General features: G+C 45.0%; 1 protein-coding gene across 3 annotated transcripts in view; it reads right to left on the minus strand.

Moving 5' to 3' along the window:
* The window catches only part of celf2 (cugbp, Elav-like family member 2), a 206,773-nt gene that overhangs the window by 3,658 nt on the left and 185,311 nt on the right, over nt 1-17,804 (minus strand). For 2 of the 3 annotated variants that reach the window (XM_040147977.1, XM_040147970.1), the window contains exons 9-11: nt 16,493-16,556; nt 7,537-7,665; nt 1,825-1,968 (exon numbers count right to left, since the gene is read on the minus strand). In XM_040147977.1, coding sequence (XP_040003911.1) covers nt 1,825-1,968; nt 7,537-7,665; nt 16,493-16,556 — 337 coding nt within the window. Of the gene's footprint in view, nt 1-1,824; nt 1,969-3,858; nt 4,057-7,536; nt 7,666-10,950; nt 11,086-16,492; nt 16,557-17,804 lie in introns of all 3 variants that reach the window. The other variant, XM_040147960.1, reaches the window with a different exon arrangement.

Below are 17,804 nucleotides of genomic sequence, written 5' to 3' on the forward strand. Positions count from 1 at the left end.
TCACAGTGTTGTCTGCGTCTTGAGATCTGATTTATCTGGATTACATTTGCATCTACATTAAAATACACCTCTGGTACACAATAAGAAAAGATTAAACTTTAATGACTCCCGTGAGTAAACTGGGGTGCGCCGTCAACAGAAATAATGAAAGATAAAGCTAAGTAAAATGAAATAACAGTAAAACAAATAGAGGGGGTGTAGTGACACTTCCAATGTGAAGCATCATGAGTCTGCAAAAATAAATGCAGTGAAATCCTATGGAAATAGGACAAATACTGTGAATTCGAAAGTTTAAAAAAATAAAGACAAAAAGTAAAACCGCAGTATCTGCTCCAAAAATTCAACAGCAACATTTTGTCCAACAACTTGAAATTGTGGGTTGAAGGTAAGAATAAAGTGTTTTGGGGCAGACAGTGTTGTTCTACCGTCGCTTATTTTTTCTGCTGTCTCCCACAAAGTAATTTCCGTGTACACTTCACTTCTTCCTGTGATATTTGCAACCTCTAAAACTGACAGTAAACTCCCCGTCTCGCTTGTCTCACATCCATCCTCACAATCTATTTTTTTGACAAGTACTAGACAAGTTTGTGTGCTCTTCCTTCCTGTTTCCATGCTTGATTTATTTCTGTGTCCTCTAGTTGCTACATGAAAAATGGAGATGCATTATACTTTGGTAGTGACGCTGACGTGGGCTTTTGGGACATTTTTATGCATTTCAGACATTTTTGCTCCCTTAAGATTGCCGTCCGATCAACAAGCTTCTTAATACCAGGTGGAAAGAAATCACTTCCTGTCCCAATTCAGGGGCTGGGCTGGGCTGGGCTGGGCAGGGCAACCCCCCCCCCGAAGTCTGAATGTCGTCACTAAAGAAGTCATGGTGGACCAACAAGGCCTGTCGAAAACTGGAGGGCATTGCGCAGCCCACAGTATCTGTCAGTCAATTTGGAGTCGGTCAGATGTTTCCCGGAGTGTTCAGGCGATCCATGTCAACTTGTTAAGTCTGGTAATATCCCACGTCCACTTTGTAATTACCAGGTATTCCGATTATCGGTCCCGTAATTTTACAAATTTTGTGCTGCGCACTGATTGAAATACTATCTAGGTTATGGTAGAAATTAATTGGAAATAAATGTAGCTGTAAACATACCGATTGAGTATCGTCTCAGTTAGTTGTACCTGTAATAAGTTCCATGTTACACACCTTTTCCAGGCACCCTTTGAATTAACTTTCTGGGGATTTATTAGGAAACTGTGGGACGCGGGGATTAAATGTGTGTAAAAGTGATTCAAGATTTCACACCGCTTAAAAAAACCCCAGTTGGACGCAGATAATGTACGTAGTTCGTGTAAAGTTAACAGACCGGTTTAGACTTCCCCGCGGTAAACTTGAATATTTCTTTGACTGACAGGTTGACAAGGAGCACCTGAACGCACCATCTTTTTTGATAGGGACGTCTCTCGTCATGTTCATGTCATACGGGATAGACGGTGGAGACGGGAAAGAGTCGGTGTTTACGCACCATCTTTAACGACGGCTGACGTGACGCAGCATAAATTGCCTCATTATTTTGCATACGTCTGATGAAATTCAAAGTTTTCCAGTTTACAAGTCGTAGTCCCGTATGACATGAGCTCGGCATCAGGTTCAGCCTGGCCCTCATCCCCGCGCAAAGACCGCCCTTCGTGGGCTGCGTCTTTCAGAGCACCCAGTCCCTGAACTGGGACACAACTCGTAAAGAAAACAAAAAAAACAGGTAACTGCAGGCATTGGTGTTTGTTCCCCCTTTCGGGAGCTCACACCGACGCCTGTACTGCCGCCCGTACCAAAGCACTTGCTAAGGTTTGTCTGTTTGTCGATGAAGACTTTGGCAGAGACCACGTTTCCGAAAGGCATGAACATCTGCAGTATGTCCTGGTCTCCAAACTCTTGGGGCAGGTGGTAGATGAACAGGTTGGCACCTTCCGGACCTGGCGGGATGAGATGCAGAGCGGGTATAAGGTCAGGGTGGCTTCTCTTTCATTCAAGCAAAAACTGCAGGAGAGGTAGCGCTGCATTGTGGCGACTCGTACCGCTGTGCTGTCGTCATAGGAACGGAGCCGAAGCACAACGCTTAGGACAATATCGCACGACCTTGGGTTTGTTATTGCTTTTAAACAACATTCTGCCATTGTATTGAACGTTAAACAAAGATGAAAGCTTTTGGTTTTCATTTAATTATATTTCTGCTCTCTCTGCTAACAAAGCTAGAGCTCCCTGTTCTCTTTGCTTTTGATTCATTTATTCTTTCAGCTGTGTGTCATAGGTTGACCCCCCCCTCCTTCTATCACACATCCTGGTAATCCTAATAGGTCAGCTCTCTCGGCGTCATTAAATATGCCCTCCGCCGCTAAGTGAAGCCGGGAGGGAGCCGAATGTTTGTCCCATTTTTGTCTCCGTGGAGGGTCTTGAACTCCTGGACGGGCTGTCAAGGAAAGAAAGCATCTTTACAAAGGTATCTTTGTTGGCAGCAGAGCGGAGAAGTGCACAGACCGACAGTATCGGGTCCCATTCGTTTTTACTAGGCATTTCATCATCTAAAGCTTTTGGGTAAATAAAGGTGGCACTTCGCAACAGATCGGAGACTGATCAATTTTACATTTTCTTTTCCAGAATATAATAAAATTAAATGTACAATTATCAACGAAAACATTAATGATAGTCATAGAGAGGTCTGATTGAACACGAATGTGTCAGAATGATTCCTTAACGAACTCATCTTGACTATAAATGTTAGATTTGGTAAAAAAAAAAAAAAAAAAAGTAGTTTTAAGTAATTGTGAATTTCTCTATTTTTGTAGTTAATTCTCAGTTGATTTCATGCCTGAAAAATGGGCATAAAGATGCCTTGGTCCAGGTATAAAGAAGTATGTCTTTCATAAGTGTTTTAAAGCCGAGGTGATAGTGATTCAAAATAAAATGCAAAAATATGTAGGTCAGTATTTTAATATTTGACTGGACCAAAAAAAAACAAAAAACAACAGCTAATCTTTGTAAAAATCAGTTTTTAAGAACTAAGATTTCGACAAATCACCTTGAGTTTCACCTTCTTTTTTTTTTTTTTTGGAAAAACATTTTCAACTAGAATGGCACTCAGTGGAGCGCATGCCTGCGCCAAGGCCAAATGCTGACGTAAATGTCGAATAATGCCCGACGTCCCAATGTTGAGGAAAGCGATAAGAAAAATTCCTGGTTTTAGCCCTTTAACCGGATCCGCGACAAAATTTTAAGAGTGCTTCCGACCTCCACCAAGACTTCAGAGGAAAAAATTCAAATTCATAGTAAACGACCTGGACCGGTCCCGGAATATAATTGGGTTCTTCCCTGGCCCACGCCCCGTCCCTCCACCATGTTTATCGTGCAAATCGGTTCAGTGCTTTTTGCGTAGTCCTGCTTACAAATAAACCAGCAGACAAGCAAACGGACAGATGAGGGTGACTACATAACCTCCTCGGTGGAGGTAAGAAAATGTTGGCAGAATCTGGGGTACACTGCTCTAGTTGGGAATAAAGTATTGCTTTACACATTTGTTGTACTTATCACATAATTACTGCTACACTGGTTGTCCATGGGAAGCTCTTCACTTAAAGGGATTACTGGGACCTTTCACGGCTACAGATTAGTGTTTTTATCGTGATAATAATAATCATCATACTAGGCTTCAGCTGCGTTTACACGTCTGACGTCGTCTACTCGCCGTTCTGCAGAGCGAACCCCGGGGGGGAAACATTGAACACGTGTTTGCGAAACACCTCGGCTGCAAACGGCCTGAAATCGGACTCCCGCCGAGCAGCGGCGGCGCACTGCCCCGCGCTACTAACCCTCTTTCTGGCTGCCGGCGGCCCCTTGCTGCTGCAGCAGGGACTGGCTGTAGAGGGTGGGCAGCGCTGCGGCGGCGTACTGCTGGATCCCTGAGTAGGCCTGCGTCAGCGCGTCCATGGTGCCCGCCGTCCCGTTGGTAAGCCCTGCGCCGCCCAGGCCTCCGTTTAGAGCCGCCATACCTGAGAGCATTTGAGCAACTTTACATAAAACCCAACAATAAAGAAAGAAGAGTGCACTTACTCATTAGCGCTCCCACTGAAGGTTGTGTTTTTAACCACACGTACACACACTAACACACACATTAACACGTACACGACTGCTACCAGACGCCGCACACGCACACGCACACGCACACACACACACACAGACATTCGCCCAGACTATACAGTTAGTTACACACATGTCATCTCACACACAAAAGACACATCAATACTGGTTCACGAAACACAACGGCTAACACGGGACACACACAGTATTAGTATAAACACGATAAAGTACGATATGGGTGTAGCTGATGACAGCCAGAGCTGCACGCAGGTGTGCTCCAGATAAAAAGCACGCGGCCATGGAAGCGCACACACAAAGACACAGTCTCTACAAAACACCGGGACGGAATGAAAACACACGAGAACGGCGGCGTGGAGACACGCTTCGTACCCGAGAGGCAGGGGCGCGGCCGCCTAAAGGAACGAATTTCCCCTGACGGCCCATATTTCGGTTATTAAATTGTCCTGTTGGAACTTTTGTGCGTTTTCATAAGCTGTGGGCTACTTGCTTTTACTTCTATTTGAAAAATCTTTTTAGAATAGTTTATTGCAAGTTTCTCAACTTTACAAATGTGCAGTATTTAATTGGCCAACTATTTGTTAAATCTATTTTTTTTTTTTTTTGATCTGCATTATTTATTTTATTCTTTCACTTCTGATTCACAGTACTTCTATACTTCTTCTTCCGGACTGTATTTATGTCTTTTTCAGTGCCTTCTCTAGGGCACTTCGAATTGCCCCGAAAGACACACTGACAGACTTATTTGTTTAATAGAAATTCAAATTTCAAATAATCAGTGTAAGCGTTGATAAGAGAAACCCGATCGACTATTTCAACACCTACGGAAGTACCAGAGAACCCCCCCTCAAGCTGTTCTAAGTGTGGAGAGCCATCTCGCCATACATGTCGGGGCGGCTGAGTCGAACATCAGCGGCGAGGCCTGATACGCTGTGCTTTTCCAGCATGTGACGTCTCACTTTGGGGCCGGAGACAGGCGCGTGGCGCGAGGACGGGGGGGGGGGCGAGTTTAAAAAGTGAGGGGAACGCAGCAGTAACACTCATTAGTTGCTTGTAACGGCTTAATATCACCACGGAGGGCAACTTGTCTGAGGGGGTCTGACATTGGCTCGGTGTCCTGTCGCCTCACTGTCAGACACAGTGAAATAAATTATCACCGCGCAGCTCTGGATTATAGGTCACTCATTTATTCAGGAATAATTGCACCGGTGACCTTTGCAATTCAATTAAGGCTTAGATGTGTTTAAATGAGGGCGGTTGGTGGTGGTGGGGGCTGAGGGATGAGGAGGGCGCGTGACGAGGAGAGAGGGGTAAGCGGGCACAAAATGGGATGCAAAACCAAAGCGAGCCATTCCTATTTAAAAGAACGAGCGTGTGTGTGTGTGTGTGTTCATGTCCCGTGTTTCTGTACCTGTGTGCGCTCAGGTGGACGCGTGTATGATTTACGCGGCGGATACACCCACTCTAGCCAAGGAGCGGTAAAGGTCAGCGGAGAATAATGTGGTGGAAGAGGCCGGTAGTACAGGATCTCGGCTGTCATAACAGCTCTGATTAAGATCCCAGCCCCCGTCTCCCCGGAGGTCGAAGGCGGGACACACACCGCACAGCTCGGCGGATGCCGGCAGACCAGTGCAGTTCACATGAGGGTAGGCGCACGTGTATCTGCTCCGGCTAGAAAACACACTTTAAGTAATCTCGACAACGTAGAGTAGCTTTAAAGTAAATCTTAAAAAATGATCGCCCGTGATTACAAACTAGCTACCTCGACGCTGCCTTCTATCCTAAAACTAACACCAGTTTCCCCTTATGTCTCTTTGTATCTTTCTGAGAGGAAGAAAGTTTTTGGCAGGAAAACGGTCAAATGTAGTTGTTTATTGTGCATGGAAATTGTCAACTGTTGTATTGTTTTGGCATGAAAATTGTTACATCTTCTTCTGCTTCAGCGTAAAAAATGCCTGAATTTTGTCCCTTTTTTTTTTTTTTTTTTTAACATGAAAATGGTAACAGAGGCATGAAAACTGCCTGGTTTGGTTTTCTACGGGAAGGAAAATCGTCAAATGTATTTCTGGCACGAATGCTGACATATCCTGTATTTTATCAACTAAAAAAAATTGTCACAGTTTGTATTTTTGGCACGTCATTTATCAAATTTGTTATTTTTGGTAAAAAAAAAAAAAAACTGGCACACTTTGTTTGGCATGAAAATGGACAAGGTTTTGTATGGAAATGTTTGAAAATGGTCCAGTTTGGTTAGTTTGTCAGGAAAATGATCATATTTTGGCATGAAAATGATCAGATTCTGTATTTTTCGGGCGCATCTAAATTGTCACATTCATGGAAATGGAAAAAAAACAAAAACAAAGTCCGAGTTGTGCGTTTTGCCACCTATGCAGCCCTCTAATGTTCGAACCCCTCGTGGATACGACAGAAAGACAACAAGGACACGAACGAAACAACGCCACATGCAACACGTACAACGTGGTCCCACACAGACACAGTCGCGTGAGGTGACAGCAGCACGCCAACTCTGCCGGGGATGGCACACCAGCACTCTTACGGCAAGCATAACCCGGGACACAACCAGGAAGCGGATGGAGAGATGGAGGAATGGATGGACGAATGGGTGAAATATCTGTGGCCCGAATGAATGAGTGAGGCAGCCATCACTGAGAGAGTGAGGCCGGTTTTATTTACCAGCCAGACAGAGACACAGAGAGATGTCAGGAGGAACCAAACTCAGTGTTTGTCATGCATTGGTTTTTCTTCTTGTTATCTATTATCTGTTCTTCTGTTTTATCCATCTTTGTTCCGCCTTTTTCTTATTCAATCTTTAAAATAAAATAAGGTAAATAATTGATTTAGATCTTCATAAATTAGTAAATGGGGTCCAATTTCCTACGAGTTATGTCTAAACTATGTACTTAAACTATAAATACTATGATACGATTTTGCGCAGCCATTGACATTAGAATTGGACAACTGCATGGATTTTTTGACAACCTCAGCTTTTGTTTAAGGATATTAAATATAGCATTTTGGCAAGTTATGTTTTTTTGTTTTTAGCTCAAATTCAGCAGGTTCTTCTTCAAAAAATTCTGTCTGTATAGGTTGTGATGTAGAGTTTGAGTGAAAAATCTCTTTTCTTTTCTTTCAATTTGTCAAAAATAACAGCTCAAATAGGAGAAATTGCTTTAATTACAAAATCATATGCAATGGCCTTTAAAAAATCCATATCAATCAAACTCTAATGATTGCGGCGCTGCGTAGCCGTAACACTGCGTCTCTGTGTGTCGACTCACGGGTTGCGGCAATGATGCTGCAGCTGGGTGGGGATGGTCGGTGGTTGAGGTGTAGGTGGAGGTGGAGTGGCTGATGGCAGGGTGAATACTCACTGTTGACGCTACCTGCTAGTGCATTAATGTTGTTCAGGCCCACAGTTGCGCCGGCCAGGCCCTGCAGGGTGCCCAGAGAGGTCAGAGAGTTCATGGCGCCGGCGTTGGAGCTGGCTGTGGTGCCCGCTGCTGGGGGAAGAGAAGAGGAGGGAGGGAGGAAGAGAAGAGATCAGGGTTGAAGGGAGTAAAAAGAGACGGGAGGGATGAGGGGAGAGTGGGAGACAGAGAAGCAGATGTGTTACGGAAGAATTTAACAAACCTCAACGTGGATCCTCGAGTAGAGGTGAAGGCTGTCGTATTAAACACAAATCAAAAACTCAGGCTACTTCATACAGCTAGACCTTTACAGAACCTATACACAAGGTGCTCGTGTGGCCATTTGACGTCAGCAAGAATTTGTCAGAATTTCGAAATATTCATGTTACGACCGCAAACAACTGAAACCACCGCGGAGAAGACTGGCTGCCTGCCTCCACATGTTCACCTCCGCCAAGGAGGAGAACATGTAGAGGCCCCTTGTTTGTTTGTAAGTTAGCAGGACACCGGATCTCGAAAAGATCTAAGATTTTCCAAGGAAATTGGAGTAAAGTGGATGAGTGATAAGGTTTTGGTGGAGACAGCACCACCATATGGCCACTGCTAAAGAACTTCATGAGTACTCCTCACTCAAACAGCGAGACATACTAGCCAAATTATTTTCTCTTGGATTTCTGGATGGAAGATGAATCTTTTAGTATAGCCTGCGCCCGTTTCCGCCTAAACAGATGTTCCACTGTTTTTTATTTATTTTGGAGGATCAAACCTTGACCAAATTCGGACCGTTTTATGTTAGATGACTCCAAAAAGGTAACTTTGGGATTTGATTCCCGTAATTAGTTTCCAGATTGTTGAAAGCATGGCCGTGACGCTGCAACCAAATTCAGAGGACAGGTGCACGTGTCAACACTGAGTGATTTGGTGGTATTTTACCCGTAGTCAGTGCCACAGCGGCATGATAAATTTAAATGGCCATGACTCAGTGGTCATGAGTTTGACTCATGAAACTCAGTCAAACAATCGACTCTTTCGTGGAAAGCGAAGCAGCAAAGCAATCATCACGATTGACTCACCACCACGTGTTTTTTCGATGCAGATGCGAGTCCAGGTGCAGATGAAACACTGGTTTTCCATTAATAAAATGCAACCGTGCAGAACCAAACTGCATTCTTGGCAGAGTTTTTGCACTAAGTCAGTGTTTTTCTCTTTTGCAAGATTTGTCTGGTCTGATTTCTTTGAAGATTCTGAGGAGCTGGGCACTATGCTTCCAGTGCAATAAGAGCTAAAGCTTTTCTGAGCCTCTGGTAAAGATGAATGCGGGAGAGATCGTTTAAGCAGAGCCAGTTTGCCCGGAGAAAACTAGAAATATCTCTTTGACACGACGCACTTGAGTTCAACCAATTTTCTCCACAGTGGCTTCATTCTTTTATGGATCTAGGCCAAAGCGTCTCAGTTGGTTTGACGGTATGCTGATGTTTAAAAAGAAATACAAGCAGAACCTTTACTTAATCTACGTAGTTGCAGCACCTTGACCCTACACCGAAAAAAAAAAAACCCCACGTACAGAAGTATATGGAGATGAAAACACATCTGCGGTTTAAAAGAGGAGTTCTGTATGGTTTGATTTGATCAGGATATGTTCACAAAAGCAGGCATTTTGCAGGATTGCGGCTTTGGAGGTGATGCTGTAATGTCATTAAACAACAAAGAGACCATTCAAAAAGGTAGACGTGTGTACAGAGAGGCAAGAGCACAATCAGCAGAAGCTTTTTATGCTTACATGTTTGTAATTGTGAAACTTTTGGAATTCTTTCTCATTCCGAGAATGTTTAAACTGCTTTTCCTTGAGCAGACTGGGTTTTTTGATCAGTCGGTCCTCTTGTATCGGACATTAAAACACGCAAAAAGCACAGCAGACGACAAAGTGAATTTCAACGCAGTGGACACAAACCCACGCACATACACCTAAACACACACACACACACACACCTGCATACACACGGACTACTACTATGTGTGAGGTGGTGAGATGGCGGGATGCATGGCGCACAAAGCTCCCAGCCCTGTCCTGTTCTTACACACACAGAAAAAAGATTTCATCTATTCATTTACCCTCCAGATCATAGAGCGATGCCACACATCTAGGATTGCCGCTGAATAGAGCAGGAATGGTGTGACAACCGGGCATGCCGCTGGATGGGTTCCCATGCAGCACTGCCTATCAGCATCGTAACTGGCGTGTATTGCTGGCTTTTGACTCACTGTTTTCATTCACTTTGACTCATGCAATCCCATTCTGCATTGCTCAGTAGCTCTGAGTAGCTCAGCCTGAGTGCTATTCTTCTTACTGGAAAGTGAGAAAGAAGAGAGAAAGAAGAAGGAAAGGGAAAAAAGGAAGAAGGAAGAGAGAGAGAGAGAGGAAGGAAAAGGAAAGGAAGGGAAGCAAGAGCGAGATGCCAGTGTATGCAGCCTGGTGGAGGTAGGAAGTGGGATGGAGGCGGGGTGGGGGTGGGTGGGGGGGGGGGGGGGGGGCTCTTCATCTTCAGCGGGTGCGTGGAGAGCAACTCAAAGAGAACGTGCGCGCACGGAGAGAGCGAGGCCGAGTCGACATGAAAGGGGAGAATGATGGAGCAGAAACAGGGAGCTTGTCAAAAGGGAGCAGAGCAGGAGGGCAGCAAGAAAAGAAGGAGAGGAGGGAAGGAGGGAGGGAGAGGAGAGGAGGAGAAGGCGTGGGGAAAAGGAAAAAAGGAAAGAGAGAAGAGAGAGAAGAAATGTGTAGCCGATCAATCAAGTTCAGACATCAACCTGGTAACTTTGAAAACCCCCAGCCATGAGCGGCGACACAACACCAACACACACACACAGGTGCAAACAAACCCTGTTTGCCGGGAAAGAACAAAACCACAGTCCTGCAAATTCCCACACGGGTCTACGTGGGAAACATTTAAGCACAAAACACACATACATGCACGCGCGCACACATATACAGTGCGTGTATCACGGGATGGCATGGATGTTGTGCCACATGGTGAGGAAGTGAGGTGCTCAAAGACAGGAAGACGCAGGTAGGCGGCGCATCAACAACACAGCATGGGTTCTCTTTCAAGATGAAGGTCTGAGAAGCAGAAACGGTGGATACACACACCATGGGAATGTGCCAGAAAGAGGGTCAACAACACTGACGCAGATCTGAACAATGAAGATGGTTATGTTTCGGCAACGATGATTGGTTGATGGTTTCAGTGATGGCGGTGAAGTGCCGGGATCACGGGGCGACAACACTGGTAATGGCAACGGTGGAGAGCGGAGAACGTAGGCAGGCGTTGTGCCCCCCCCCCCGGCGTCGGACCCCCCCAACCTGAGAGGCTGCGGCGTTACCTGGGCTGGCCAACGCTCCCAGGGAGGCGGCGTTGGAGGACAGGGGGTTTGCGGTGGAGGGGCTGGCTGAGTTTTGGGCCGCCGCCGCTGCCGCCGCTAAAGTGGCCAGGTTCTGCAACTGCAGAGCACTCATACCTGGAGAGAGGAGCCAGAGAGGGTGGTGTCAAAGCTGGGGAGCGAGGCTGAGGCGTGGCCGGGTCGCCTGGCTGGACCGGGACAGTAGTACCACAGGACAGCACTGAACATGAGTTAGCTGCTTGGCGTCCCGAGGTGAAAAAGAGTAACAGTGGAGTGTGTGGATATGCCTGGCAACAGTCTTCATAATGTTTCCTGCTGCATCTCCAGACAACTTGAGAGAGTCTTTGCCACCGTGAGGAGTCTGTAGTGTGTTTGAAGGCAGCTGATTTCACTAATAAGTCCCAACTGTGCCCAAACCAGTACAAGCAGCTGTTGCGCTGTTTAGGCTCGGTGCATTTCTCCGAGGCAGCGCTGCCCTGAGCTGAGGCGGAAATAATCTCGCCCATTTAGTTAAACTTGTGTTTTTTTTTGTCCAAGCGGCGTTGGAGTAAAGCCTTTTTTAATTTGACCAGCGCTCCTTTGTTGCTCAGCTAGCTTGAGTTCGTATTAATAAAAGCCTAAAATGGTGAATAAAGACCTACATATCTACCACACGGGCTCATGATTGGAGCCTGACTGACATGGGGTTTTTGAGGCTGGTACTGATATCGGGGTTTCTAACATGTTCCCTGGGGATGACGGATGAAACGTTGCCTTTTCAGGCCGAAACCCCGGCTGCTTTCCCTGTCAAACAAACTGAAATAATGACTGAAGAAAAATTGATCACGATATCTGTCTTTTAAACTCTTTAACTTAAAAGAGGATATTTTAGAGAGGGTCAATACACTTTACTGTCGAAAATTACTATAAATTCAAATTTTAAACAGTAATGGTTAGTCTTAATTACATGTTTATAACTTAATAAAAACACAAATACAGCAAAAAACACTGTATTTCACGCTTTAATTTAGAAATAATTAAGGGGAAAAAAATTCAAAACAGTCATTCAATACTATTTCTATTTGCGTACCTGTCAGACATATTGAGGTCTGTCATAATTCAATGTTCGCCCACTGCTGCTGACATCAGTCAGGCTCTAGCCAGGGTGTCACGCGATTGAGACTTTTCCACCCTGGACTAAAAATCCAAGCTAGCCCCCATTCACCAGCGCACAGGATTTCAGGACACCCGCAGGCTGATCTCTCCTCGTTGTTAATCCGCTCCGCGGCATTAGCATATGGGCCTGTGCTTAAGCATAATTAATGACCACATGCCGACGCCTAAACGATGGCGAAGCAAAGGCTATAAAACACCGTCTGCGAACACAACCCAACCTTTCACCTCACTCCATGAATGTGAATGAGTTTACGCGGGCGTGTGAGTGTGCGCCCATAATGAGGCCGCGGTGTAAATCCTCATCAGGCAAACGGAATCAGTCGCCGGGGCAGAAGTTGGTCTTCAGCAGCGGAGAAGCTTCCCCTGACCCACGGCCGTGTTAGAGTAAAAGTTACAAGGGTGGAGACTGTCAATGCGGGGTGTATGCGTCGTATATACAGTCTGGATGTATATACAGTACCATGGGAATACACACTCAAACGCCCACACAAACGCGCCCTCCCACGCGCGCGCACACACACACACACACACACACGAGTGGACGCACACAAACAAGACACCACGAAGAAGATCCATCTTGTTTGACACCGTGGCGAATGGTTTGATGTCGTAACACCCACACAAAGGTATCCTTCATCCAGACGACCAACCAGGAGGCAGCCAACGACTCATCATCTTAAAAAAGGGGGCAACTGCCGGCTTCTAAATGCTCTTGCTACGAGGTTGTGGGGGAAGAGCTGCCGCGGCAGGAAGTGTGTGGGTGGAAAAGCAAAGTTAAACGTGTGTGTGCTCCCGCTAACGATCGTGTCCACTTGAGTGCGACTTTTTTATTTTTATTTTTATTTTTTTTAAAACTCATCTGTGCTTACGTAGAGGCGCACCGAAGCCGAAACCAATCTCGTTTTCAAAGCTATTTTCTCCAATTTTCTGCGATACATCGGACGCTTTCTATTTGCAAGGTGGGAATAGAACAGCTGTCGCACACATTTCTGCGAGCGCGCGCTCAAGTCTCGCACTAATCCCGACAGCGTTTGGGGTTTTTCGGTAAGGAAGATAATGCACCACATGGGCGAGACGAGAGTGAGATGAGAGCTCTCCTTCATGGCTCTTTATAACATTATAAGGAGGTTTTTTATGTCACTGGCCTTTCCGCCCTCTGTGTGTGTGTGTGTGTGTGTGTGTGTTGGGGGGGTGATTAGACGACACAGATGTTTTTAACATTTCAATATCATTTCAGTGTGATCTAAACAAATAGTCATTGTAGAGCAATTCCTCTCCTCACTTTGGCTGCCCTTTACTCTTCATTTCGTTTTCCCTTTTATTTCTTTGACTGCATTTTCCTTTTCTTTTTCCTTGGTTTCCTCCTTTATACCTCTTCCTTCCTTCCTGTTTGTTTTTGCCCTCCCTGTTCCTGTAGTCCTTCCTCACTTTTTACTCTTCTTTTATTATTTCCTTTCCTCTCCTTTTCTATTTCCCTTTCCACCTCTCGTCCTCTTCATGGCCTTTTTCTTTTCCTTTCCCTTTTTTCTTTTCTCAGTCCTGCCTGCCCTTCCTATTCCACATTTATTGCCCGACTTTCTCCCTCTCTTTTTCTATTTCCACTTTCCTGTTTTCTTTCCTTTCTGTCCTGTCTTTTCAATCATCTTTCTCTCTTCTTCTATTCATTTGCTCGGCTCTTCTTTTCTATTTCTTTTCGCCTTTCCTTTCCATTTTCATTATCCCTCCTCTTTTACGTTTCCCTTCCCTTTCTTTACTTACTTCCTGTTCTCCCCTCCTGTCCTATTTCATTCTTCCTCCTTTTCTTTTCCTTTCCTTCCTTTTCTTTGGCCTTTTCCTTTTCTGCCTCTTTTCCTTTTCATTGTCCCTTTCCCTTCATTCATTTCACTGTAGTTTTCCTTTCCCTTGTACTTTTCCCATTCCTTTGCTTTTCTCACTTTCTTCTCTGTCTTGGATAATCTTTTCCTTCTCTGATGCCTTTTCTTTCCTTTTCCATTTTTATTTCCATTACCTTCACTGTCTTTTCCTTTCCCCTTCTTTCCTTTCCTCCCTTCCTTTACTGACAACTCCAATGGCCAATTCCTCCTCATTTCCTGTTCTATTTCCTTTCCTCTTTTCCAATTTTCCATATCCATTACTGCTTATCCCTCCTCATATTCCATTTCCTTTCCCTTCCTTGCCTCCCTTCTTACATCCTGTATCTCCCATGCCCTTTGCCTCCTCCCCCTTTCCTCTCCTTTTTCCTTTTCTTTCCTTTTTTTTTCACCGTTCCAGTTCCCAATTTCTTACTTGCCTTTTCCATCATCTTTTCCATGTATCCCTTTCCTGCCTGTTCTATCTTTTCCTTACCCAGCTTTTTTCACGTCTGTTTTTCAAGTCCCTTTCTTTTCTTCTCCTCAACTGGACGACAAAGACGACTCTATGGCGGCTCTCTTTCTCCCTCCCTCCGTGCCCCCCCACCCCTCTTTCTCAAAGCAGCTCTACACCGATTCTTACTTGCATTTGTCGGAGGCTATCTCCCTCATTGAACGTACATTTTCAAGGCAGTTATGAGGAGAAAAAGGAGCAGGGAGGAGATAAAAATAACTGGGCTAGAGGGGAACAAAGTAGAGATGAAACTGTACAGAGAGAGAGAGAGAAAAGGCTAAGAAAGAGGGACAGTACGAGACAAATACGATCTACTTCCCACATCAGAGTAAGAGTATCCGCGCTGTGCAGATGGTATGTGAGTGCGTGAGCGATGGCGTGTACATATATATGTATGCGAGGACGCGTGTGTATGTGCACGTGCGCTCCATGCAGCCGGTATGGCAGCGCTGGGCTGCACCAGGCTGGCGCTGGCTGCGTCTAATTGAATGCTCATTGGTGTAATTGAAGCCTCTCAGCTCGGCAGCTCCTTGTGTTAAAGACTGGGACCAGATGTCATTCAGCTGTCTCACATCTCCTGCCAATCACTGACGCTCTCTCTCTCTCGCTCTCGCTCTCTCTCGCAGATGGAGGGCTAACAGACACCGTTGCTCGCCCTCAGTTCCAGAAACCTAGCGGCCTATTTATCCATGCGAGTGTGTGCATTTGTCAGGATGATGTGTGTTTGAGCTCAGCGGTAGGATGGCCAAAAATTTTACAAGAGCCACAGGGAAACTGCAAAACACACTGTAATTCAAGGGAACACAGCCGAAAACCGCGGGGACACAAGACAGAGCTCGCCACTTCAAAAACCTCTCCGTCGCACTCAGATCATTTACCGCTTTCTGGCAACTTCTTTATCCTGCCTCCCTCTGTCGGCTGACTAAACAGCCTACAATTAAAAGCTGACACGTTAACCAGGAAACCCAAGGAGAGGGGTCAGAGAAGAAAGGAGGATGCGCGGGCAGGAACGCAGAGGAGGATAGAACAGACGAAGGGTGAAGACCGGAGGGAAGCGTAAAGGTGAGACGAGGAGACCGTGATTGAAGAGGGTAGGGGGTGCAAGAGTATCTGCGAAAAGAGGCTTTGAATAAATAGAGAGAGAGGAGGAGAGAAAGAGGGGATGAGAGGGGAAGTCATGGATGAGGAGAACGAGTATCCACGGGTCCCCGAAAGTCTTAAATAACCTCAATTTAAAGCTCCAAAAATTATATTTCTTAAAGACAGAGATTTTATCTTGTTCAGCATTTAGTAGGAGGCCTCTTGGCACGCTCAAGGCTTAGATTAATACCGAACTGGGTTAATACAATATGCATTTCTTTATGCATCAGCTTCCCCTAAGAGGAATAGACTGTCCCTTCACACTTTCTTTCCTTTTTCTCGTTCCACCCATCAAGAGAGAAAACTTTGACCGGCTACATTCAATGCAAAATGTGTTGATTTCTTCATTTTATTCTTTAAATTGGCTTCAAACCTGAGTCCTTTAGCACTGAAACAGCTATAAAAGGAACCCGCAGATGCTCTCGAAGGGAAATATGGAAGTGACGGATCACAGACCCTCGACAGGAGGAGAGCAGTAGATGGCGCCAATCTGCAGCGCAAGATGTCCACAAAGGGAACCCATTTTTAGCCATTTTTTTCCCACTCCCTTTTCTTCTTCCTCTCTCCTTTCTGTGATTCATCCATCCCTGAAAAAAGCCTTGGTGTTACTGTTACACGCCCAGGGCACAACTCTTGTCTGGCCTCATTAAAAGATCAAGATAAATCTTAGGAACAGTTAATAAATCTTCGGGGCAAAGAACTCTCTTTACTCCACCACGCAAGTTCATCTGTTATGCTCTTTGGTCCTCTTTTAGAAGCCTCTGAAAAAAAAAAACACAACAACAACAAGAGAGGTGCAACAAAGAGTCCATTGCCGCGGTAGATCGTGCTTTCCAGGGAGTTTATTGACTGATTTTTGACTCACCGGCCATCTGCTGGATCCCGCTGAAGGCTCCCAGGTTACCGGAAGAGGTCGCCTGCTGAAGCAGCTGGTGGCGGGAAGGAAAGAAAGCGAGAGGAGGGGAGGGAAAGGGGCGGGAGGGGGTGAGAGAAAAAAGGAGAGACAAAGTCAGCTGGGTGGATACAGAAAGCTTAATACATGTCTATACAGTGCTAGGCTGGGAAGCTAAACTCGTAATGAGTGGTTTAGCAATGTGGTTTTTGCATCAGTGCTCGATGAGTAAATGAGCTGCTAATATAGTTTGATCTCTCCTCTAAGCAAACGCTGTTTGTATTCCAACATGATTCTCCCAGACAAGTTGAGCATGAAAGCTCTAATCTAACCGACTAATTAGATTCCAAAACAAAAGTGGAATACTGATGCTGTCAAAAACTCATCCTTCAAAGACCTGAATTAACAGCAAATTAACATCTTGTTTCTATTGTATGTGATTTTTTTTTTTTTTTTTTCCTACAGAATAGAGCTTAATCTTTTCAAAAGACTGAGAAAGAGGACTGAAAGAGCAGAAAAATCAGGGAGTGCAATTCACAAAACACTTTTTATCTCTTTTTTAAGGAGGCATGTTTGTCTGAGCTCTGTTTTGCCTTGTCGTAAAGACGGGTGCAAACTGCATTTAGGATCAAACTAATTCAGAATCGAATCACAGGCTTTTGAGACATTTGGCGATTTTGCGACAAAGCAATTTTTCCGTTTATCTAATGGGTTTTTAAATGTTTTATTTATCGCAAGGAATAGAAGAATTTTCTTAATCTATAAAAAACAAAAAAAACAAAAAAAAAAAACACTGAATCCTTCAGTTCATTTGAAGTTTTTCAAAATAAAAAATTTGGAGATCCAGTACATGGATTTCATTGGACAGCGAAGATTTGCAGCTTAAGACAGGAGTCCAGAGAGGACGTCGGTGAAGCAGCCCTGCGCCTTAGAAATTGCGTTTTTATACGACTAAATGTTTTTGCTTTATACGTTGTGGAGGACACGGATTTGCGGCGTAGATTGCGTTCACCGGACACTTTATTTTCTACGTTCTTCTACCACACGGAAAGGGCCGGACTGACCTCGGAGACCGTGTCCCTCATATGAATGGTTGTGGGCAATAAAACGCTTTGGCTACGGTCAGGCAAAGATTCTGGCTTTGCAGACACGTCCAATGAAAATGTTTCCCTTGTGTTGATAAAAAGACCAAAATATAATCATGGAGTCATTAGGTTTTTTTTAGTATATAAACATTAATTTCTAGAAGAAACAGATGACAAAATGGTTATTTTGTGATTCTGAC

This window comes from Xiphias gladius, chromosome 2 (assembly GCF_016859285.1).
Source record: "Xiphias gladius isolate SHS-SW01 ecotype Sanya breed wild chromosome 2, ASM1685928v1, whole genome shotgun sequence".
Taxonomy (NCBI): domain Eukaryota; kingdom Metazoa; phylum Chordata; class Actinopteri; order Istiophoriformes; family Xiphiidae; genus Xiphias; species Xiphias gladius.